This window comes from Bos taurus, chromosome 27 (genome assembly GCF_002263795.3).
Source record: "Bos taurus isolate L1 Dominette 01449 registration number 42190680 breed Hereford chromosome 27, ARS-UCD2.0, whole genome shotgun sequence".
In the NCBI taxonomy this organism is placed as follows: domain Eukaryota; kingdom Metazoa; phylum Chordata; class Mammalia; order Artiodactyla; family Bovidae; genus Bos; species Bos taurus.
Window position 1 is genome coordinate 2,606,092 of NC_037354.1, and position 19,976 is coordinate 2,626,067.

A 19,976-nucleotide genomic window follows, 5' to 3' on the forward strand; every position below is an offset into this window, starting at 1 on the left:
AGGTTAGATAACTCACTCTAAGTTGCACAGCTGAGTGACAGAGTGAGGGCCTGGGTAGTCTGGCTTCAGAGCCTACATCCTGAACCATTACAATAAATGTTACTTACACATACTGTTAAAACCTAGAAAGTGAAACACATGTAAGGATTAGTGGTATATATTTTCTGATCATATAATAGACAACTACATTTTCAGTCAAATAATGTGATTATTTATATATTTGATTGGAGAAGGAAATGGCAACCCAATCCAGTATTCTTGCCTGGGAAATTCCATGGACAGAGGAACCGGGCAGGCTACAGTCCCTGGGGTCACAAGAGTCAGACACAACTTAGTGATTAAATCACCACCATATATTTGATGATCACCTGTACAAAATGTTTTTATTTTATTGCCAATTTCTAGCTTGATATAGCACTCTGGAAATAATAGTTTCAAGGCCATCTTTTTTTTTTTTTAAGTTAATTAAGTTGTTGATTCTACTTTATTTTTAATTGAAGCATAGTTGACATAATGTCATGTTACTTTAGGTGTACAGCACAGTGAGCATAAACTGACTATACATATATATATATATAGTTTATATATATGTGCATATATATAAATATATACATAAGCAGATGCTTGTTGGTTATCTATTTTATGTCAATATATACTAGTACTAGAATATCAGAGAAGGCAATGGCACCCCACTCCAGTACTCTTGCCTGGAAAATCCCATGGACAGAGGAGCCTGGAAGGCTGCAGTCCATGAGGTCACTGAGGGTCGGACACGACTGAGCGACTTCACTTTCACTTTTTACTTTCATGCATTGGAGAAGGAAATGGCAACCCACCCCAGTGTTCTTGCCTGGAGAATCCCAGGGACAGGGAAGCCTGGGGGCTGCCATCTATGGGGTCGCACAGAGTCGGACATGACTGAAGTGACTTTGTAGCTTACTAGTATATATACATGTAATCCCAAACTCCTAATTTATCTGTTCTACCCCCTTTCCCTTTTGGTAACCACAAGTGTGTTTTCTGTGTCTATGAATCTAGTTTTTTTTGTAAATAAGTTTATTTGTAACTTTTATTTTTATATTGTTTTAGATTCCAAGTATAGGTGATATCATATAATATTTGTCTTTCTCTATCTGGCTTACTTCACTTAGTATGATCTTCTCTATATGATGCCTTTCTTTTGATATATGATATTCTCTCAATTTTTAAAATCCTCAAATCTTACCTTATCTCTCTGTTTTAATTATCTTATAAACTACAGAATATTGCTCTGTCAAAAAATAATAAGTGGCCTTGGACTGGCTCTCTCGCGAGGACTGATAGCCATCCACTTATTCACCACATCTGAGGCTGTAGCTATTAACCGCCTATCAGGGCTGTTAGCAGAGTACTAATTAGGACTGAATGTGATTCTAACTTATGCTGTATGGTCATCAAACTGAATCATGATGCCTGGAGGAATATTCAATTATAATTGAGAACACTTACATTCGTTAATGTTCGAAGATCCTCAATTTGGGGATGACGCTCCTCTCTCAAGTCTATCCTAGTCTTTATGGCACCTGCCTTAGAACTGTTGGCTGTAATTCACAGTCACTTGCTGTTGGGGAGTGTCTGGTATTTGACAGATGTGTTTAGATTCTACCAGAGGCAGGAGCAAGCACAGGTCAGGTGGAAAGGATTCTACCTCGGCACACTTTGTTAAATAATGCAGTCACGTAGAAGTTCAATTAAAGGTCAACTCTAAATCCCCAAATGTCAGGACATCTTTAGCAATCTTCTGTTCATTGTAGCCCTCACCTTCACACAGGCTGCAAATACCCTTTGGGAGCATTTCTCATTAAAAAGAGTCAGGATGTCCCCCTCATAGCCATGCTTCCAGCAAGGAGGAATCTTCACTCTGTGTGGATAAGGACACTCCTGTAGGGGCTTCTAGTCACCACAGGACTTTTCAGCATGGTCACTCTCCTTCATCTTACATGGCAAGGGTGTAGCCCTGCTATGCTGCCTTCACTGTTGGGCTCAAGACACCCTCACCCACCGATTTTATGGTTTTGACATTGGGAAATGCATTTAATTACCTGCCCCTTTGGCTTCTTGGACAATAAGTACTAGCTGCTTTTTTTCAGCTGCTGAATACCCAGCAGTAAGCACTTAGAAGACAAGAGCACGCTGCTTCTTTGCTTAAATTCACAAAATAAAATGCAATAAAACAAACTCCCAGCTCTCCAGATTGTTATTTCTCATTTACACATATGTATGCATACATTTGTCTTGTCAAAGATTTCAATAAACTCAAAATGGATTAAAGATCTAAACGTAAGACCAGAAACTATAAAACTCCTAGAGGAGAACATAGGCAAAACACTCTCCGACATATATCACAGCAGGATCCTCTATGACCTACCTCCCAGAATATTGGAAATAAAAGCAAAAATAAACAAATGGGACCTAACTAAAATTAAAAGCTTCTGCACAACAAAGGAAACTCTAAGCAACGTGAAAAGACAGCCTTCAGAATGGGAGAAAACAATAGCAAATGAAGCAACTGACAAACAACTAATCTCAAAAATATACAAGCAACTCCTGCAGCTCAATTCCAGAAAAATAAACAACCCAATCAAAAAGTGGGCCAAAGAACTAAACAGACATTTCTCCAAAGAAGACATACAGATGGCTAACAAACACATGAAAAGATGCTCAACATCACTCATTATCAGAGAAATGCAAATCAAAACCACAATGAGGTACCATTTCACACCAGTCATAATGGCTGCTATTCAAAAGTCTACAATCAATAAATGCTGGCGAGGTTGTGGAGAAAAGGAAACCCTCTTACACTGTTGGTGGGAATGTAAACTAGTACACCCACTATGGAGAACAGTGTGGAGATTCCTTAAAAAACTGGAAATAGAACTGCCTTATGACCCATCAATCCCACTGCTGGGCATACACACCGAGGAAACCAGAACTGAAAGAGACATGTGTACCCCAATATTCATCGCAGCACTGTTTATAATAGCCAGGACATGGAAGCAACCTAGGTGTCCATCAGCAGATGAATGGATAAGAAAGCTGTGGTACATATACACAATGGAGTATTACTCAGCCATTAAAAAGAATACATTTGAATCAGTTCTAATGAGGTGGATGAAACTGGAGCCTATTATACAGAGTGAAGTAAGCCATAAAGAAAAACACCAATACAGTATACTAACGCATATATATGGAATTTAGAAAGATGGTAATGATAACCCTGTATGCGAGACAGCAAAAGAGACACAGATGTATAGAACAGTCTTTTGGACTCTGTGGGAGAGGGAGAGGGTGAGATGATTTGGGAGAATGGCATTGAAACATATATAATATCATATATGTAACAAATCACCAGTCCAGGTTTGATGCATGATCCTGGATGCTTGGGGCTGTTGCACTGGGATGACCCAGAGGGATGGTACAGGGAGGGAGGTGGGAGGGGGGTTTTGGATGGGGAACATGTGTACACCTGTGGCGGATTCATGTTGATGTATGGCAAAACCAATACAATATTGTAAAGTAATTAACCTCCAATTAAAATAAATAAATTTATATTTAAAAAAATTAAAAATATAATTAAAAATTTTTTTTCAGTGAACTCTGTAATCAGTGGAGCCAGTAAGATGTTTAAAAAACTGTATCAAAGAAGAATTCAAAGAAAATGTACATATAGATAATTAGTAATACTGAATCAAAACTGCAAATAGATGCAAAAGTCTTCAATATTCATAATTGAATCTCCCCCATGCCAATTTTCTATTTTTTTCTGAAAATAACTTACAAATTCTTTCTTTATATGGGTCCCCTAACAGTAAAATAATTCAAATAAAATAACCACTATTTCTACTTTATTACAATTCTTTAAAATTTGTTACTTCTTTAGAATTTTGAAACTTATGGAAAATATCTAAAGTTTTTAAAATATAAATAGTTATGTGGGACAATGTTTTATTATGAATACTTACATTTTCTTAGATTATGGTTTATAATGAGTAGTTTCCTTCAAATAGTAGATCTTTTCGGTGTCAGTAAAAATTGTATGTTTAAGATGCAATTTCCTGGTAATTTTGATCAACTATCAGTGCCAAGATATTTGCAGGAGAGTATAAAACAATCCTGAAAAGGCTTCTCATGACTATAACTTGAATTCAAGATGAGAATGGGTTCTTTTCAAACTTACTGAAAACGACTTCAAATCAGTCATGGTTTTTGAAAGTATGTCAGTATATTCAAGGGCTTCCCTGGTGGTTAGACAGTAAAAAATCTGCCAGCAATGCAGGAGATCCAGGTTTGACCTCTGGGTCTTAATAATCCCCTGGAGAAGGGAATGGAACCCACTCCAGTGTTCTTGCCTGGAAAATCCCATTGACAGAGAAGCTTGGTGGGCTACAGTCCCATGGGGTTGTGTAGAGTTGGACACGACTGAGTGACTTTCACTCACTCACTCACAGTATATGTAAATAGCAGCTTAGATATATATTTTAAGTTTTATAAATAAGTTTTTATATAATAATTTATAAAACATTATTAATATTAGTAAGGTCACCACATCATTTCTGGGGACACATTTCATTATTTCTTTTAGTCAAATACACGAAGGATCTAAGCTGAAGATACAAGCAGTACATACATCACTGCTTTGATTTTGCATAAATGCAAAGGAAGAATTTAATATGCCCATGAGCCTTCTTAAATGTTTATTTCTTGAGTTAAAATGATGTAATTACTGATACAGAGAACATGAAAGGAAGGCTCTACAGTTGAATGGTCTGTGTGTTCCTGTGTGTATCTTTTTGCCAGTTAAAACAGATGTGCTTCCCGACAGCTATGCCTTGAGGTTGGAATATCATGAAGATCATTTCCTCTCTTCCTCTTCTGGTCTTGGATCCCCTTCTAATTTGTCTCACTCTCAGTTCTTTACCATTTCTAGCAATCAAGAGCCGACCCATGGATCCTGGGATGCCCCGAGACACATGCTGAGGGCTGGCTGGCTGCCACATCGTCACCTTTAGAACCAAAGTGCATGAGAAGGGAGTTACGTGGACTAAACCTCTGAGAACCTGAAATCGGAAGGCAGCTTGCTGCTTTTGTTTTTTGAAGGGTGGCAGTGAGAAAAGATTTTTGTTTTCTTTCTTCTGTTTTTGGTGGGAATAAGTAAGAGATAATTTAGTTTTTAAAGATATTGTCATTGGATAAAGATTTTCCTGTGAGTCCAGAACTGTTTGTGAATGTCTAACAGAAGGAAATATCACTTATTTCCCAGAAGATATTGTAGGACACTTGAGAAAAAGCAGGGCTGAGCTGAGGCTGACAATATAGATGGGGTGGCCCAGGGGTTAAGAATCCACTTTGCAATGCAGGGGCCTGCTCAGAGAACTAAGATCCCACATGGTGTGGAGGACCTAAGCCTCGAGCTGCAAACTACTGAAGCCCACGTGCTCTAGGACCCACGTGACACCACTACTGCGGCTGGTCACCACAGATGGAGAGTCCACGCTCCGCAGAACAGGTCCCACGTGCCCCAACTAGGATCTGACGCACAGAAATACAGATGTGTTCCCTAGGACATCCAGATGAGAGAATGTAGGTGGAACAGTGAGATAGTTTACACCCAGAGCACAGGGCCCCGGGTCACCTGCACAGTAGCTACTTCACTACAGCAACTCTCAGCATCCCACAACTCAGGGATGAAGCCAACTTCCCCAAAGGAACCTTCCTTTCTTCAGAGCAAGCACAGTCATAACTCTCAAAGCAAGGTTGTTAGTAGATTCTCCCCAACTCTGTCAAGATTTCCCTGTGTTCCATTAAAAAACCCACACATTTATACATGAGGATGCATATAATAGGCTTCATTGAATCAATGCTGTTGAAATCCATACTCTGTTCTAAATGTTCCCCTTAGGTATAACCATGACAGCTTCCTCCCAGGAAGAGAGAAAATGCCAAGATCTACAAGTACGGACAATTTCATTGCTTGCATGTGATTCTTAATGTCACTCTCCATTTTGCCACCATAATGGCCAGCCAAGCTCTCAAACATTTCCTGCTTGCTAAAAAGAGCTCTAAATAAAACTATAACTAAGGAAGTTGCAAATAAGTCCCTATTTTTAAACATTGTTCTCACTTATCGCTTTCATTTATATCTGAAACGTAGAGAATGACCGTGGCCCTCTGCGCAAAAGAGGGTTTTAGTGTGTTCGGATCTTACCTTGGTAAATGGCTTTAAATCCAGGTGAGGCTATGCTGTCATCAGACTGTAGGTGCAGCCACATCTGGTTGCTCATACTCACGATGAGGTCGGGAACACTGGATCCAGTGAGTCTGCAGAGACAAGAAACGCCAAAACCATGGTTTAATGTACCAAATAGCTCCACTTTTACCTTGATGGGGCTGGGTTGGGTGTCCTTCTACTTAAACAGGCAAGCCATATACATATAAGACCCTCCTTCAAAGAATCTATAGCCATTTGTAATTTATATTCATAATCACAATATCATTGACCTTTTACAGTAATGATTCTATATTATAACTGCAAACTTGTATCTTTGACTTTAAAAGTCGACATATGGTGACTGACACTTCTGTGTATCTGGCACTGAAAGTTTCTTTTATTGTTGTTTAGTTGTTCAGTTGTGTCCGACTCTTTGCAACCCCATGGACTGCAGCACGCCAGGCCTCCCTGTCTAACATCTCCCAGAGTTGACTCTAACTTATGTCCATTGAGTTGATGATGCCATCTAACCATCTTATCCTCTGTCATCCCCTTCTCTTCCTGCCTTCAATCTGTCCCAGCATCAGGGTCTTTCCAATGAGTCAGCTCTTCACATCAAGTGGTCAAAGTATTGGAGTTTCAGCTCCAGCATCAGTCCTTCCAATGAATATTCAGGATTGATTTCCTTTAAGATTGACTGGTCTGATCTCCTTGCAGTCCAAGGGACTCTTAAGAGTCTTCTTCAACACGACAGTTTGAAAGCATCAGTTCTTCAATGCTCAGCCTTCTTTATGATCCAACTCTCACATCCGTACATGACTACTGTAAAAACCATAACTTTTACTATATGGACCTTTGTTGGCAAAGTAATGTTGGCTTTTTAACATGCTGTCTAGGTTAGTCATAGCTTTTCTTCCAAGAAACAAATGTCTTTTAATTTCATGGCTGCAGTCACCATCTGCAGTGATTTTGGAGCCGAAGAAAATAAAGTCTGTTACTGTTTCCATTGTTTCTCCATCCATTTGCCTTGAAGTGATGGCCCAGATGCCATGATCTTAATTCTTTAAATGTTGAGTTTTAGGGCAGTTTTTTCACTCTCCTCTTTCACTTTTATCAAGAGGTTCTTTAGCTCCTCTTCACTTTCTGCCACATGGGGGGTGTCACTCTGCATATGTGAGGTTATTGTTATTTCTCCTGGCAATCTTGATTCCAGCTTGTGCTTCATCCAGCCCAGCATTTCATGTGATATACTCTGCAAAGAGTCTGACGTGACTGAGTGACAAAGCACACACATACACACATAATCTGCATATAAGTTAAATAAGCAGGGTGACAATATACAGCCTTGATGTACTCCTTTCTCAATTTGGAACCAGTCTGTTGCCACATGTCCAGTCTAACTGTTGATTCTTGACCTGCACGCAGGTTTCTCAGGAAACAGGTCAGGTGGTCTGGTATTCCCATCTCTTGAAGAATTTTCCAGTTTGTTGTGATCCACACAGTCAAAGGCTTTAGCACAGTCAAGGAATCAGAAGTAGATGTTTTCCTGAAATTCTTTTGCTTTTTCTATGATCCAGGGAATGTTGGCAATTTGATTGCTGGTTCCTCTGCCTTTTCTAAATCTAGCTTGAACATCTAGAAGTTCTCGGTTCACGTACTGTTGAAGCCTGACTTGGAAAATTTTGAGCATTACTTTGCTAGTGTGTGAGATAAGTGCAATTGTGCAGTAGTTTGAACATTCTTTTTCATTGGCCTTCTTTGGGATTACAATGAAAACTGACCTTTTCCAGTCCTGTGGCCACTTCTGAGTTTTCCAAATTTACTGGCTTTTGGCTACAGTACTTTAACAGCATCATCTTTTAAGAATTTGAAATAACTCAGCTGGAATTCCTCACCTCCACTAGCTTTGTTCATAGTAATGCTTCCTAAAGCCCACTTGATTTCACATTCCAGGATGTCTGGCTCTAGGTGAGTGATCACACCATTGTGGTTATGTGGGTCATTAAGATCTCTTTTGTAGAGCCCTTCTGTGTATTCTTACCACCTCTTCTTACTATTGTCTGCTTCTGTTAGCTCCATACCATTTCTGTCCTTTATTGTGCCCATCTTTGCATGAAATGTTCCCTTGGTATCTCTAATTTTGTTGAAGAGATCTCTAGTCTTTCCCATTTTGTTGTTTTCCTCTATTTCTGTGCATTGTTTACTTAGGAAGGCTTTCTTATTTCTTCTTGCTATTCTTTGGAACTCTGCATTCAAATGGGTGTATCTTTCCTTTTCTCCTTTGCCTTTCTCTTCTCTTCTTTTCTCAGCTATTAGTAAGCCCTCCTCAGACAACCACTTTGCCTTTTGCATTTCTTTTTCTTGGTAATGGTTTTGATCACTGCTTCCTGTACAAGTCTCTGGGTGCAGAATTGTCCATGCTCAAATGGGGGAAGCACTGGACAAACTGGGAGATTTGGTCACCCTCTGTGGTGGACAGAAGTCCCTTCCTGCTGGATGAGGGACAACATCACACCATGAACATGGAAGCTTGTCTAAGCCAAGAAAATTCTGTTCATTCACACAATGCATGGCTTGCACAGTCTGGAATTTTTATGTACCTTTACCACAAAATGCCTTTAAAAATTATATCTGAGGATGGACTCTTCTTGAGCGCTAAAGATAAATACCAAGCCATGGAATGACAGGGAGGAAACATGAACACACTGACTAAGTGACAAAAACCCATCTGAAAAGGCTGCATACAGTAGGAGTCCAACTCTAGGACTTTCTGGAAAAGGCAAAACTATGAAGACAGTTAAAAAAAACATTCAGTCATTGCCAGGGGTTGGGAAGTGGGAGGGATGAACAGGTTCAGCATGGGGATTTTTTTGGGTAGTAAAGCTACTCTTCATGATACTGCAATAATGAATATATTACAGATACATGATGGATATTGTAAAGATGGCTACACATCACTGTACATTTGTCCAAACCCACAGGCTTCAGCATTGAGAGTGAATCCTAATGTAAACCATGAAGTTGGGTGGTGATGATGTGCCCACAGAGGTTCATCTTTGGTAAAAAAAAAAAAAAAAAAAAAGCAGCACTTTGTGTGGGATCTTAATAATGGTGGGGGTAGGGGGTTGTGCATGTCCACAGACAGTGGTGGTGTGGAAAGCTCTGTACTTCCCTCTTAGTTTTGCTCTGAAAATAAACTGGCTGTAAACAAAGCCAGGGGACACACACACACACACAGAGGAACTCAAAGGTGACCACACGTTAGAAGAATACTGACCAGGAGAACAGCACACACAGCTGACAGAATTCGCAAATGCACTGAAGGTCCCTTCTGCATATTAACGCCCAGGTCACAGCGAACAGAAGTTTCAGTGAAGCATTCATCGTGTGTTAACAAAACAGTCACACAGCGGCCGCCACCAGCCAGTGAGAGGAAACACTAAATTCATTGACTGAAGTCAACATGCGGACAGAAAAGCACGCGGAAAGGGAAAAAGTGTAAGAAAGAAAAAGTCAATTCAGCCCAAACCAACGTCTGCAATCAGAGAGGAAGCTCCGCTGTCAGCAAAGTTGTTTTGGGGGTAGGAGCCCCTGGTCCGCCCCGTGGATCACACACGCAGGTCAGCACTGCCTTCTCAAGAGCTCGGCTCCTCAGAGGAAGATGAGCAACAGTTATTACACGCGCAGGTCCTCAGTGTCACACAGACGAGAGAAGGGTTTCAGCGAGAGATGGGCAGGCGCCGAACGGGTTCCTCTTTTTGAAGATTCACCCGTACATGCTGCTCTATGTGCTTGTTTGAAGACAGACTTTTTTCCCTTCCCTGTGCATAGATTTTATTCACATGTAACATACCAAACACGGCAGCGAGCATGGATGTCTGGCATTAAAGTCTGCTCTGACTTAGGAAGCTAAACGATTCTTCCTTCTGCTGCTCAGTCCTTCCAGAAAGTATCTTTGTCTAGCCTTTTGCTTTCAATTATTCTATGTACATAAACATCTTACATTTGTCTCTTACAAGCGTCAAATATTTGTTTCATATTTTCTCAATTTTTATTTCATTTACATTATTCTTATCCAGAGATTTTAGACTTTTATTTAAAATATAATTACTAGTAAATGAAAGCTCATATTTATGGTGTTCTTGCTTTTTTGATTAGCCAATGTTTTTACTGTCTCTTTAACAGCTTGTTTCTTTTCCCCAAAACTACAAAGATACCATTCTGTTGTCTTTTTACTTCTTTTATTTATATTGAGAATACTCCTATCAATCTTATATTTGCCCCTTTGAGAATAAAACTTCATTGCTTATGCTATCTGTAAGATTTCCCCCTGTTTTTCAGCAAATTTATTATAATGTGCCAGGCTGAGGTTTCTCTTGTATTATGCCAAATGTCTTGTAGAATTTCTTGAGGCTTTATCCTGATGCCTGTTGTTAACATTGGAAAATTCTTTATGATAATGTCTTCAAATATTAGTTATGTCCCATTTTCTCTTTCTCTGCTTCAATTTCAACTACACATGTATCTTCTGTACATTTTCTTCTGCTTCAGGTTGAATATTTTCTACTATTCAACCTTCCAGTTCAGGCCATATCTATTGAGTCCTTTATTTCAGATGTTGGTATTTTAAAATTCTTAACACTTCCATTTGATTTGTTGTTATGAATTCCAGCTTTCTGGAAAAATTATTGATCATTTTATTTATATTCTGACATATATAAAACATAATTAATTATCAGAGTTCCTTAGTGACAACTACACTATTTATATGTCCTTTTCTTTTTCTATTGTCTGTCTCTTGGTTTTGAATCATTGAGGGTTATTTCCAGACACTTTGGTTGAATGCTAGACTTGGTAATAAGCCATCGTAGAAGCTGTGCTTTTATCTTCTTCCTTGGAAAATTTAATTTTCTTCTGGCAGTGAGAGTAACCACCTTGATTCAGTCAGTCTTTGGAAGGACTTCAGGCTTCTTTTCAAGGTTGCTGATTTCTCACTGCTTACGCCCTCTTCTGCCACAATTCAGAGACGACAAGTTTATATAATTACACACGGCATCAACGAGTCACATGAATTTCACCTCTTCCACATTCCTTTCACCATTTCCTGCTTTTTGTCTATATCTTCTGAGTATCTCCTGTCAACATCACTGAAGTAGCCTCCTAAGTTATCCTCCTGGTTCTGGTACCACTTCCACCCCCCGGTCCCGACACTTGATTTAATTTTAAGTGTCTTAAAATGCAATTATCTTGTAGAAAATTTTCACACATTGAAAAGATGTATAATGCCAAATTAATTACTTTAGAAAAATCTGAGTGCAAATACTTTGAATTTATTTTATTTCTATACTGGACTTCATTTTAATGCAGTTTTATGTTGGTCTGCAGATGCATATAAAACCAAATAAGCCTGTACACTGCTATACTACAAAGTTCCTTCAATCAAAATTAAATTAAGATGATGTGAATTACTTTAGTTTTAGAATTTAATGCTGATACTTAAGTGATTGCTGTGTTTATGAAAATTATTGTAAATGGCTTGGTACAATCATTTAATTTTAAATTAATTATTTAGTACATTTGCCAATTACTTAACCATTCAGAAAGTATTTTATGTTTTTTTTTTAAATTTTACAAAATTATTTTCTAATTATTTAAAACAAAATACTTCCCTTTTTATTCCTCTTTTTCTCCTCCAGAAGTATTTTACTTTGCTAGTACCGACAGAAATATATGTTTAAAATAAAGAAGCAAATATTATTACCCTCTGCAACTGTTTGTTGAAAACAGGATTTTTTTTTCTTTGAGCAATTTATAATTGAAAAGTAAAATAAATGCTAGTTTTGGTAAAATACTTTAATAGCCATCACAACACATAAGCTATAACTTTTCTTTAAAACAGCTTTATTTTATCCAAAATTGACCTTCTAGTATATATAATATGTATATATATACACATTATATATATATATATATATATATAATTTAATTAAACTTAAAAATAAGATTATTCTAACTAACCACCAGAATATTCAACTTCTTTATTAGGAAACTATATTAAAATTGTCTTTTGGGGAAAAAGCCATCATATTGGAGGTGTCTAGCTGCCAACCACCCTTTCCTTCCATCTCGGAATTCTTAACCTGTTGCTCCAGTCATATTGGTATTTTTAACAATTCTCTAAAAATATCAGCACTTCTAGGCCTCCTGGATTTTGGTAAATATTGAAATCACTGCCCAGAGTGCCTATGCTCCCTGGATAGGAACCAGGAATTCTTATAGACTTTGAAGATTCTCACTTCACATTTGTTAACTCCCTTAGGTGAGGCAGGTTTTTTTTTTTTTTCTTCCCCAGGTCATTGTAGAATAGTACACTGCAGACACTTCACAAATGTATCACAGGCATCTATTAATACTTCCTCTTTCTCCTTCCAAATTCTAAACTTTGAGTGCAAGTTTATGTCACCTGACCTTTTTAACCCCCAGACTCTTGCACATAAAATGCGCCATTGCTTTAAATAACTGCATACATGAAAAAAATATAAATGAATCCCTATTAAAATTTATTAAATATCTTCATATTTAAATTTCATAGGAATATCTCCCACTAATGATTTAAATCTTCATTTGATCTTAGCATACCAAGGACCTGGCATCTGAGGTTCTGCTGAAGCTGTGCCTTTAATTTACCCTGTGATTTTAGCTTCATTATCTTACATCTATGTCAGTTTCTTCATCCGGGAAATGATTGCATGAAATTATCTTAGAGGGGTCTTTTAGACCTAAACTTTTCTTGTCTCCTTGATAGAGTTCAGCCCTGGTGGAGCCGTGGTGACCTCAGTAGTCTGACAGGCCCCTGTGCAACAGGATCAGTGCTGACCTGAAAGACTTATGGAGAAATCAGAAGTTTCTTTGAATATCAGTCCCAGCATATTGAATCTAACTAACCCAAAAGGAAGAAAATGACTTTTGATTGTGTGTTTGTTCCTTTCCTACAACCAGGGTGCACTGCTATCAAGAGAACGGCTAAATTCTTTCACATGAAAAGGAGTCATTGTTCTTTTAACTTCACTGATGGCTCAGATGGTAAACAATGTCTGCAACGTGGGAGACCTGGGTTCTATCCCTGGGTCAGGAAGATCCCTTGGAAAAGGGAATGACGACCCACTGTAGTATTCTTGCCTAGAGAATTCCATGGCCAGAGAAACCTGGGCCCTGGCGGGCTACAATCCATAAGTTGCAAAGAACTGGACACAGCTGAGTGAGTAACATTCTCATGATACGATAAAGGACTTCTCTGGTGGCTCAGATGGTAAAGAATCTGCCTGCAAGGCAGGAGACCCAGGTTCAATCCCTGGGTTGGAAAGATCCCTTGGAGAAGGGAATAGCTACCCATTCCAGTATTCTTACCTGGATAATTCCACAGACAGAGGAGGCTGATAGCCTACGGTCTATGCAGCTACAATGAGTCAATTAACACATGTGGAAATAATTTCACAATGCTTTGTTTGCTGCTAATATTACAGTGTATATGAAAGTCGTCTCATTTCTGGACAGGTCTTTTTGGCCCAAGTTGAAAGAGTCAACATTTCTACCCTCATATATTAATACATGAAATATATTTTCTGGAAAGGAAACTACAATTCCTTTCCAGCAGATGAAAACAGTATGCTGCTGCTGCTGCTAAGTCACTTCAGTCGTGTCCGACTCTGTGCGATCCCATAGACGGCAGCTGACCAGGCTCCCCCGTCCCTGGGATTCTCCAGGCAAGAACACTGGAGTGGGTTGCCATTTCCTTCTCTAATGCATGAAAGTGAAAAGTGAAAGTGAAGTCGCTCAGTCGTGTCCAACTCTTAGAGACCCCGTGGATTGCAGCCCACCAGGCTCCTCTGTCCATGGGATTTTCCAGGCAAGAGTACTGGAGTGGGGTGCCATTGCCTTCTCTGTTCACTCAGCACTGCACCATACAATTCCCATGTCATGTGGAATTTGTAGTTTGTTTCTTGATACTGATGAATAGAACTTCCTTGTATGACTAAGGTATATTTATTTACTCACCTATCCAAGGACATTTATGTTGTTTACAATTTGGCAATTAGGAATACAGTTAACTCTATTCATGCATGGCAAATTTTATTTCTTTATGATAAATCCCACCTAGGAGTGGGATTGCAGGATTATATGATAAATAAATATTTAACTATATGAAACTGCCAACGTGTTTTCCAGAATGGCTGTACCATTTCACATCCCCACTTGCAGTCTCAAAGAACACATAGTGTGTAATTGTATTTATGTGATATTCTCAAGAAGACAAAGTTTAATGAGGGAGAACAGATCAGGGGGTCAAGGTGTAAGGTGGGAGAAGGTGTGACTGCAGAGAGACAGCACAGTGTTGAGAAGTGACAAACCCCTTTTGTATCCTGACTTTGCTGGTTTATTTATATGTATAGATCTGTACTCCAAAAAAAGTCTATTCTACTGTATATTCATTAAAGAAATAATTTGCTCAAACCTAGAGATTAAAACAATAAATCTGAGCTAACTTCCCTGAGGTCTAGGAGACATGGGTTCAATCCCTGGTCAGGGAAGATTTCGTAGCTGCAGGACAACTAAGCCCAAGTACTGCAACTACTGAGCCCATGCACCTAGAGCCTGTGCTCCACAACAAGAGAAGCTGCTACAAAGAGAAGCCCGCACACCACAACTAGGGAGGAGCCCCAGCCTGCAGAAACCAGAGAAAGCTTGTGCGCAGCAACGGGGACCCAGCGCAGCCAACACTAACTAAACAAAAAATAATAAAAATTACAAAACAAAACAAAACTCTGAGCATGCCACAAAGCTATCAAAACATGAATCTGATGCAAAGTAACACCTGGAACACATCACACCTGCAACGTACTGCCAGGTACCTGAAAGGAAAGGGTTGTGGGGAGCCTTTACAAGTAAACGTTACAAGTTACAACCTGGCCTAAAAACTGACCTGTTTTGAAGCTTTTGCAGTTTTTTAACATCAATAAATTTCAGAAGATCTGGATAAAGTATAGGAAATACAGAGCAATTTAAAATATACATTGTAGTTGACTGTTTGCCTTGATTGGGTTGATACAATGTGTGCCAGAGATAAATGGGGAGAAGCTAAGACACAGTGCATGGTCTACGTAGCATCTGACAAGAACCTCCCTCCCTCCAGGATGGAGTAAAATGCCTTCAGGGAGAGTCAGAGATGCCCTGATGCAAATCCTCAGAAAAGGAGGCAGAGTGTATCACAAGTTGACATCATCATTAAACAAACGAGGAAGAGGGGATGTAACTCCGGTCTTGGAACCATACATTTGTACTCTGAGGTTCAGTTCAGTTCAGTTCAGTTCAGTCACTCAGTCGTTTTTGACTCTTTGTGACCCCATGGACTGCAGCACAGCAGGCCTCCCTGTCCATCACCAACTCCCGGAGTTTACTCAAACTCATGTTCACTGAATCAGTGATGCCATCCAACCATCTCATCCTCTGTCGTCCCCTTCTCTTCCCACCTTCAATCTTTCCCCACATCAGGGTCTTTCAAATGAGTCAGTTTTTTGCATTAGGTGGCCAAAGTACTGGAGTCTCAGCTTCAGCATCAATCCTTCCAATGGATATTCAGGACTGATTTCTTTTAGGATGGACAGGTGGCACATCATTGAGAGCCTTTCTGATCAGATCCTGAGGGCAAATCCGCCTGAAGGCAGCCCTGATCAGAGTTCCAGGTTCTCCAACTCACAGCATCCCTCTGGCTCCTCACACAGGGGACCTACAGGTAACGTGTCTACTTACATGATATATACCAGAACAGGAAGAGGAAATGTCAATGACTCCAGTATTCTTGCTGAGATAATCCCTTGGGCATAGGAGCCTGGCGGGCTACAGTGCATGGGGCCGCAAAGAATTGGACATGACCGAGTGACTGAGCCCAGTCCAACAGTAGAACAGAGGCTGGGAGTGGGAGAGTGGCAGGACTCTGGCTTTTACATCAAATTAACTTTAGAAAGTCATTTTAGGCTTTGGTCTTATAGAATAGATATTCAGATTACTATTATATGTGAAGTTAAATCTGGGGATTGACAGTATGTATGCTGAAGTTGTTAAAATCTCCCCACTGGCACCTATGTGAAATTAGAACAAGCTTTTCGTTGACTTTGACTCTTGCACAGGCAAGCTCCACCCTCTGAGGATGCAGCTGGTATCCCTCTTGTGATGTCAGGCGGACCAGCACCACCTGTGTGGGGGGTGGTAAAGGGCCTGGTAACCACAGGTGTCCAGGGCCAGCCTCCCACTCCCCAAGTGCCTGGGCTCCCTTTTCTGAGGAAAGACACAGAGGCAGGAGAACCTACGAGAGAGACCACCACACCAGTGGCCCGACCCATGAAGATTCTGTCTCTGTAAATCTGAGACTGAGACTCCCCTCCCCTCCCAGAGATGGGGTGGGGGGGACAAGGCATGAGCTGGAGGAGGGGGCAGCGACTAGAGTGAGCTCCACGGGCACAAGCCAACCAAGTGGAGCAGGGCAATGCCATAGAGCAGGGGTCCTCAGCCTCCGGGGCCTAAGGCCTGCTAATCTGGGGTGGAGTTCATGTAATGATGACAAAATAAAGTGGGCAATAAATGCAATGCAATAGAGTCATCCCCAGAATATCCCCCATCCTGGTCCATGGAAAACTTGTCTTCCACAAAAACCTGTCCCTGGGGCCAAAAAGGTTGGGGGCCGCTGTCTTACAGGCCCTGATAACGAGCCCATCACCGGAACCCAGCCTGCACATGTTGGCCAAGAGCTGCGTGTTAAGTCTAACCAGGGAGACTGCCTGCTGAAATAAGAGGTTTATGTAATTTCTAGTACATCACAACACGATAGACAAAACAGCCAGGGTCTGCTCATCACATTAAGAGCTGAGAAAACCACAACTTGAATGAGAAAAGACAAACAACAGACATCACCTGAAATGAATCAGGTGTTGAAATTACCTGACAAGGATTTTAAAGCAGCCATGGTGTAAATGCTTCAATCATTTACAAACTCTCTGCAATCAAATGCAAAACAGAATATTCAGCAAAGAAACAGAAGTTATTAAAAAGACCCAACTGGAAATTATAGGACTGAAAAATACAGTAGTGAAAAATATAATAATAGACAATAAAATAAAAGTAGCCAGAGGGGCTTATAGTAGACAGAATGGATATGCATGCTGACATGAGAACTTGAAAAAGGATGGCAGGATCCCTTTCATTGACTCCACAGAGGAGACAGAGTGGAAGCAAAGTGAACAGAACACTAGCAACCTGTGGACAAAACCCAAAGGTTCAGCGTCTCATCATTCCAATCCCACAAGGAGAGAAGAGAGAGCGGGACTGAAAGAGAATTTAAAGCAATAATTGCTGGAAGCGCCCCAAATCTGGGGAAACATATAACCTACAGTTCTAAGAAACCAAGTGAACCTCAAACAGGATAAACTCCAATGAATCCACGTTAAGACACATTTAATTAAACTTTTGAAAACCAAAGATGAAGACCAAAATCTTGAAAACAGCCAGAGAGAAGTGACTCATTGCTTATAAATACCCCTAGGTGTGTCAGTGGATTTCCTAACAACCCTGGAGGCCAGGGTATAGAATTTCTTGGTCACAAGACTGAGGGTCCAGACAGATTCAGTGAATGACAGTCCAGATCTCTTCCTTCTTCCTGTTAGTAAATTTCACATCCAAAGGCAGTTCTGAGCACCACATAATTCATTACTTTAAGGCAGAGATAATAACTACAACAATATAACATCTTCTCTTCGCTTCATACTTTTAGCCTTTCTCAAACAATTTTTCATTAGCTGTTTCATTTTGCACTTGAATGCTTTTGGGTTGCAAAGTCAGCATGAGATGGGGAGCCATGCTTGCTGCCCTTGAGGTGCAGGCCCCTCGTGTTTTTTTGTTTGTCTTCTTTTACTTTTTATTTATTTCCTTTTAGCAGTGCTGGGGCTTCTTCGCTATGGGGGCTACTGTCCAGTTGCAGCGTGGGCTTCTCACTGAAGTGGTTCCTCTTGTGGAGTGTGGGCTCTCGTGCAGGCTAAGTATCAGTAGCTGCAGCTCCTGGGTTCTAGAGCTGACTGATGAATCCTGGCGAAGAGATCCGTAGCTCTGCAGGATAACAGTGCAGCAAGGAGGGCATGCATTTCCAGCTTCTTAGAGAAAACTGCTGCAGTGAGTCAATGCTGTAGCTGTAACTGTCAGAACAGCTGGGACAGGACTCAGGCTGGACCCTGAGTCTGGACCCCAAATGAGCTGGGACAGGCTTTGCTCGGTCTCCCACAGGCACTGCCGTTGGGCTGTGTTTCCTTGGGGCCGATGGCTTCTCCTCCTTCATAGGAAGGTTCCCCAGAGACATGGCCCCGAAAGGCCCAGGTCAGCTTGCTCTCCCAGACACCCCAGAACAGGTAAAATCCCAAACCTAAAATACAGGTGTCCAGGGGTCCGGCTACCTCCCCACTGACAGGGCTGTTGGAACAGAGAACGTAGGTTCTCTGACTCTCCTCGGGGTGGTGTTGAAGGTTGGAAAGTCTCCGAACTTCTCCACCTGCAGTTCACCTCCCCATGCCCACCAAAGCCTACTTTTACCCACCTCCGTGTCCTACAACATCTGAATTTCAATAAATACTTCTCCAAGAACTCAAGGAAGAAAGATTCCCCATAAGAGATGGAGGAAGGAAAGCTAGCAATGGATGGAATCCACACGAAGAATAGAGCGTTTAGGATTTGAGTCTGATCTGCAGTCCTATACAAATCCATGCTCAAAGTCAACACCATTATGAGAAAGACTATATGAAGAAAAAGTTTTGATCATGAGGTTCCAGAGTTCTAAGAATCTAAGGAGTGTAATTCTTATCTAATATAGGGTTTTGCCTAGAGAGAATTTAGGTAGCTACCTTTATGTGCTTACTCTTTTTTTTAATATAAATTTATTTTAATTGGAGGCTAATTACTTTACAATATTGTATTGGTTTTGCCATACATCAACATGAATCTGCCACGGGTGTACATGTGTTCCCCATCCTGAATCCCCCTCCCACCTCTCTCCCCATACCATCCCTCTGGGTCATCCCAGTGAACGAGCCCTGAGCATCCTGTATCATGCATCGAACCTGGACTAGCGATTCGTTATGTGCTTACTCTTAATGTAAATTGCTCAGGCTTTTCTCCAAAGCATTGAGATGTACTGTGACTGACTTCTCTAATAATGTCCAAAGATACATAGACACACACATCAGTTTTCAGTGTCTGCTTTGTTATAGCTGTTTTGAAGTCTTTTAATAAAAAAGTGAATTTTGCCCCTTCACCCAGCACTTGCAGACAACAGGAGAGGTAGGTTGTTACAGTCACACAAGAGATGGAGTCACTTCTAGGAACAAAAACCAATGTAAGAACAGAGGATGAAGCAGCCACAAGAAACAACAAACAATAGAGTGAGAAAGACTAGAAATCCCTTTATGAATTTGGAACATTTCATGTAAGGATAGGCACGATAAAGGACAGAAGTGGTAAGGATCTAATAGAAGCAGAAGAGATTAAGAAGAGGTGGCAAGAAAACACAGAAAAATATACAAAAGTCTCAATGACCCAGATAACCACAATTGTGTGATCACTCACCTAGAGCCAGACATCCTGGAGTGTGAAGTCAAATGGGCCTTAGGAAGTATTACAATGAATAAAGCTAGTG

General features: G+C 40.4%; 1 protein-coding gene across 2 annotated transcripts in view; it reads right to left on the minus strand.

The window, feature by feature from the left end:
- Positions 1-19,976, minus strand: part of CSMD1 (CUB and Sushi multiple domains 1) — a 2,064,317-nt gene that overhangs the window by 456,956 nt on the left and 1,587,385 nt on the right. For both annotated transcript variants that reach the window (XM_059882319.1, XM_024986326.2), the window contains exon 12: positions 6,245-6,357. In XM_059882319.1, the coding sequence (XP_059738302.1) occupies positions 6,245-6,357 (113 nt within the window). The remainder of the gene's footprint in view (positions 1-6,244; positions 6,358-19,976) is intronic.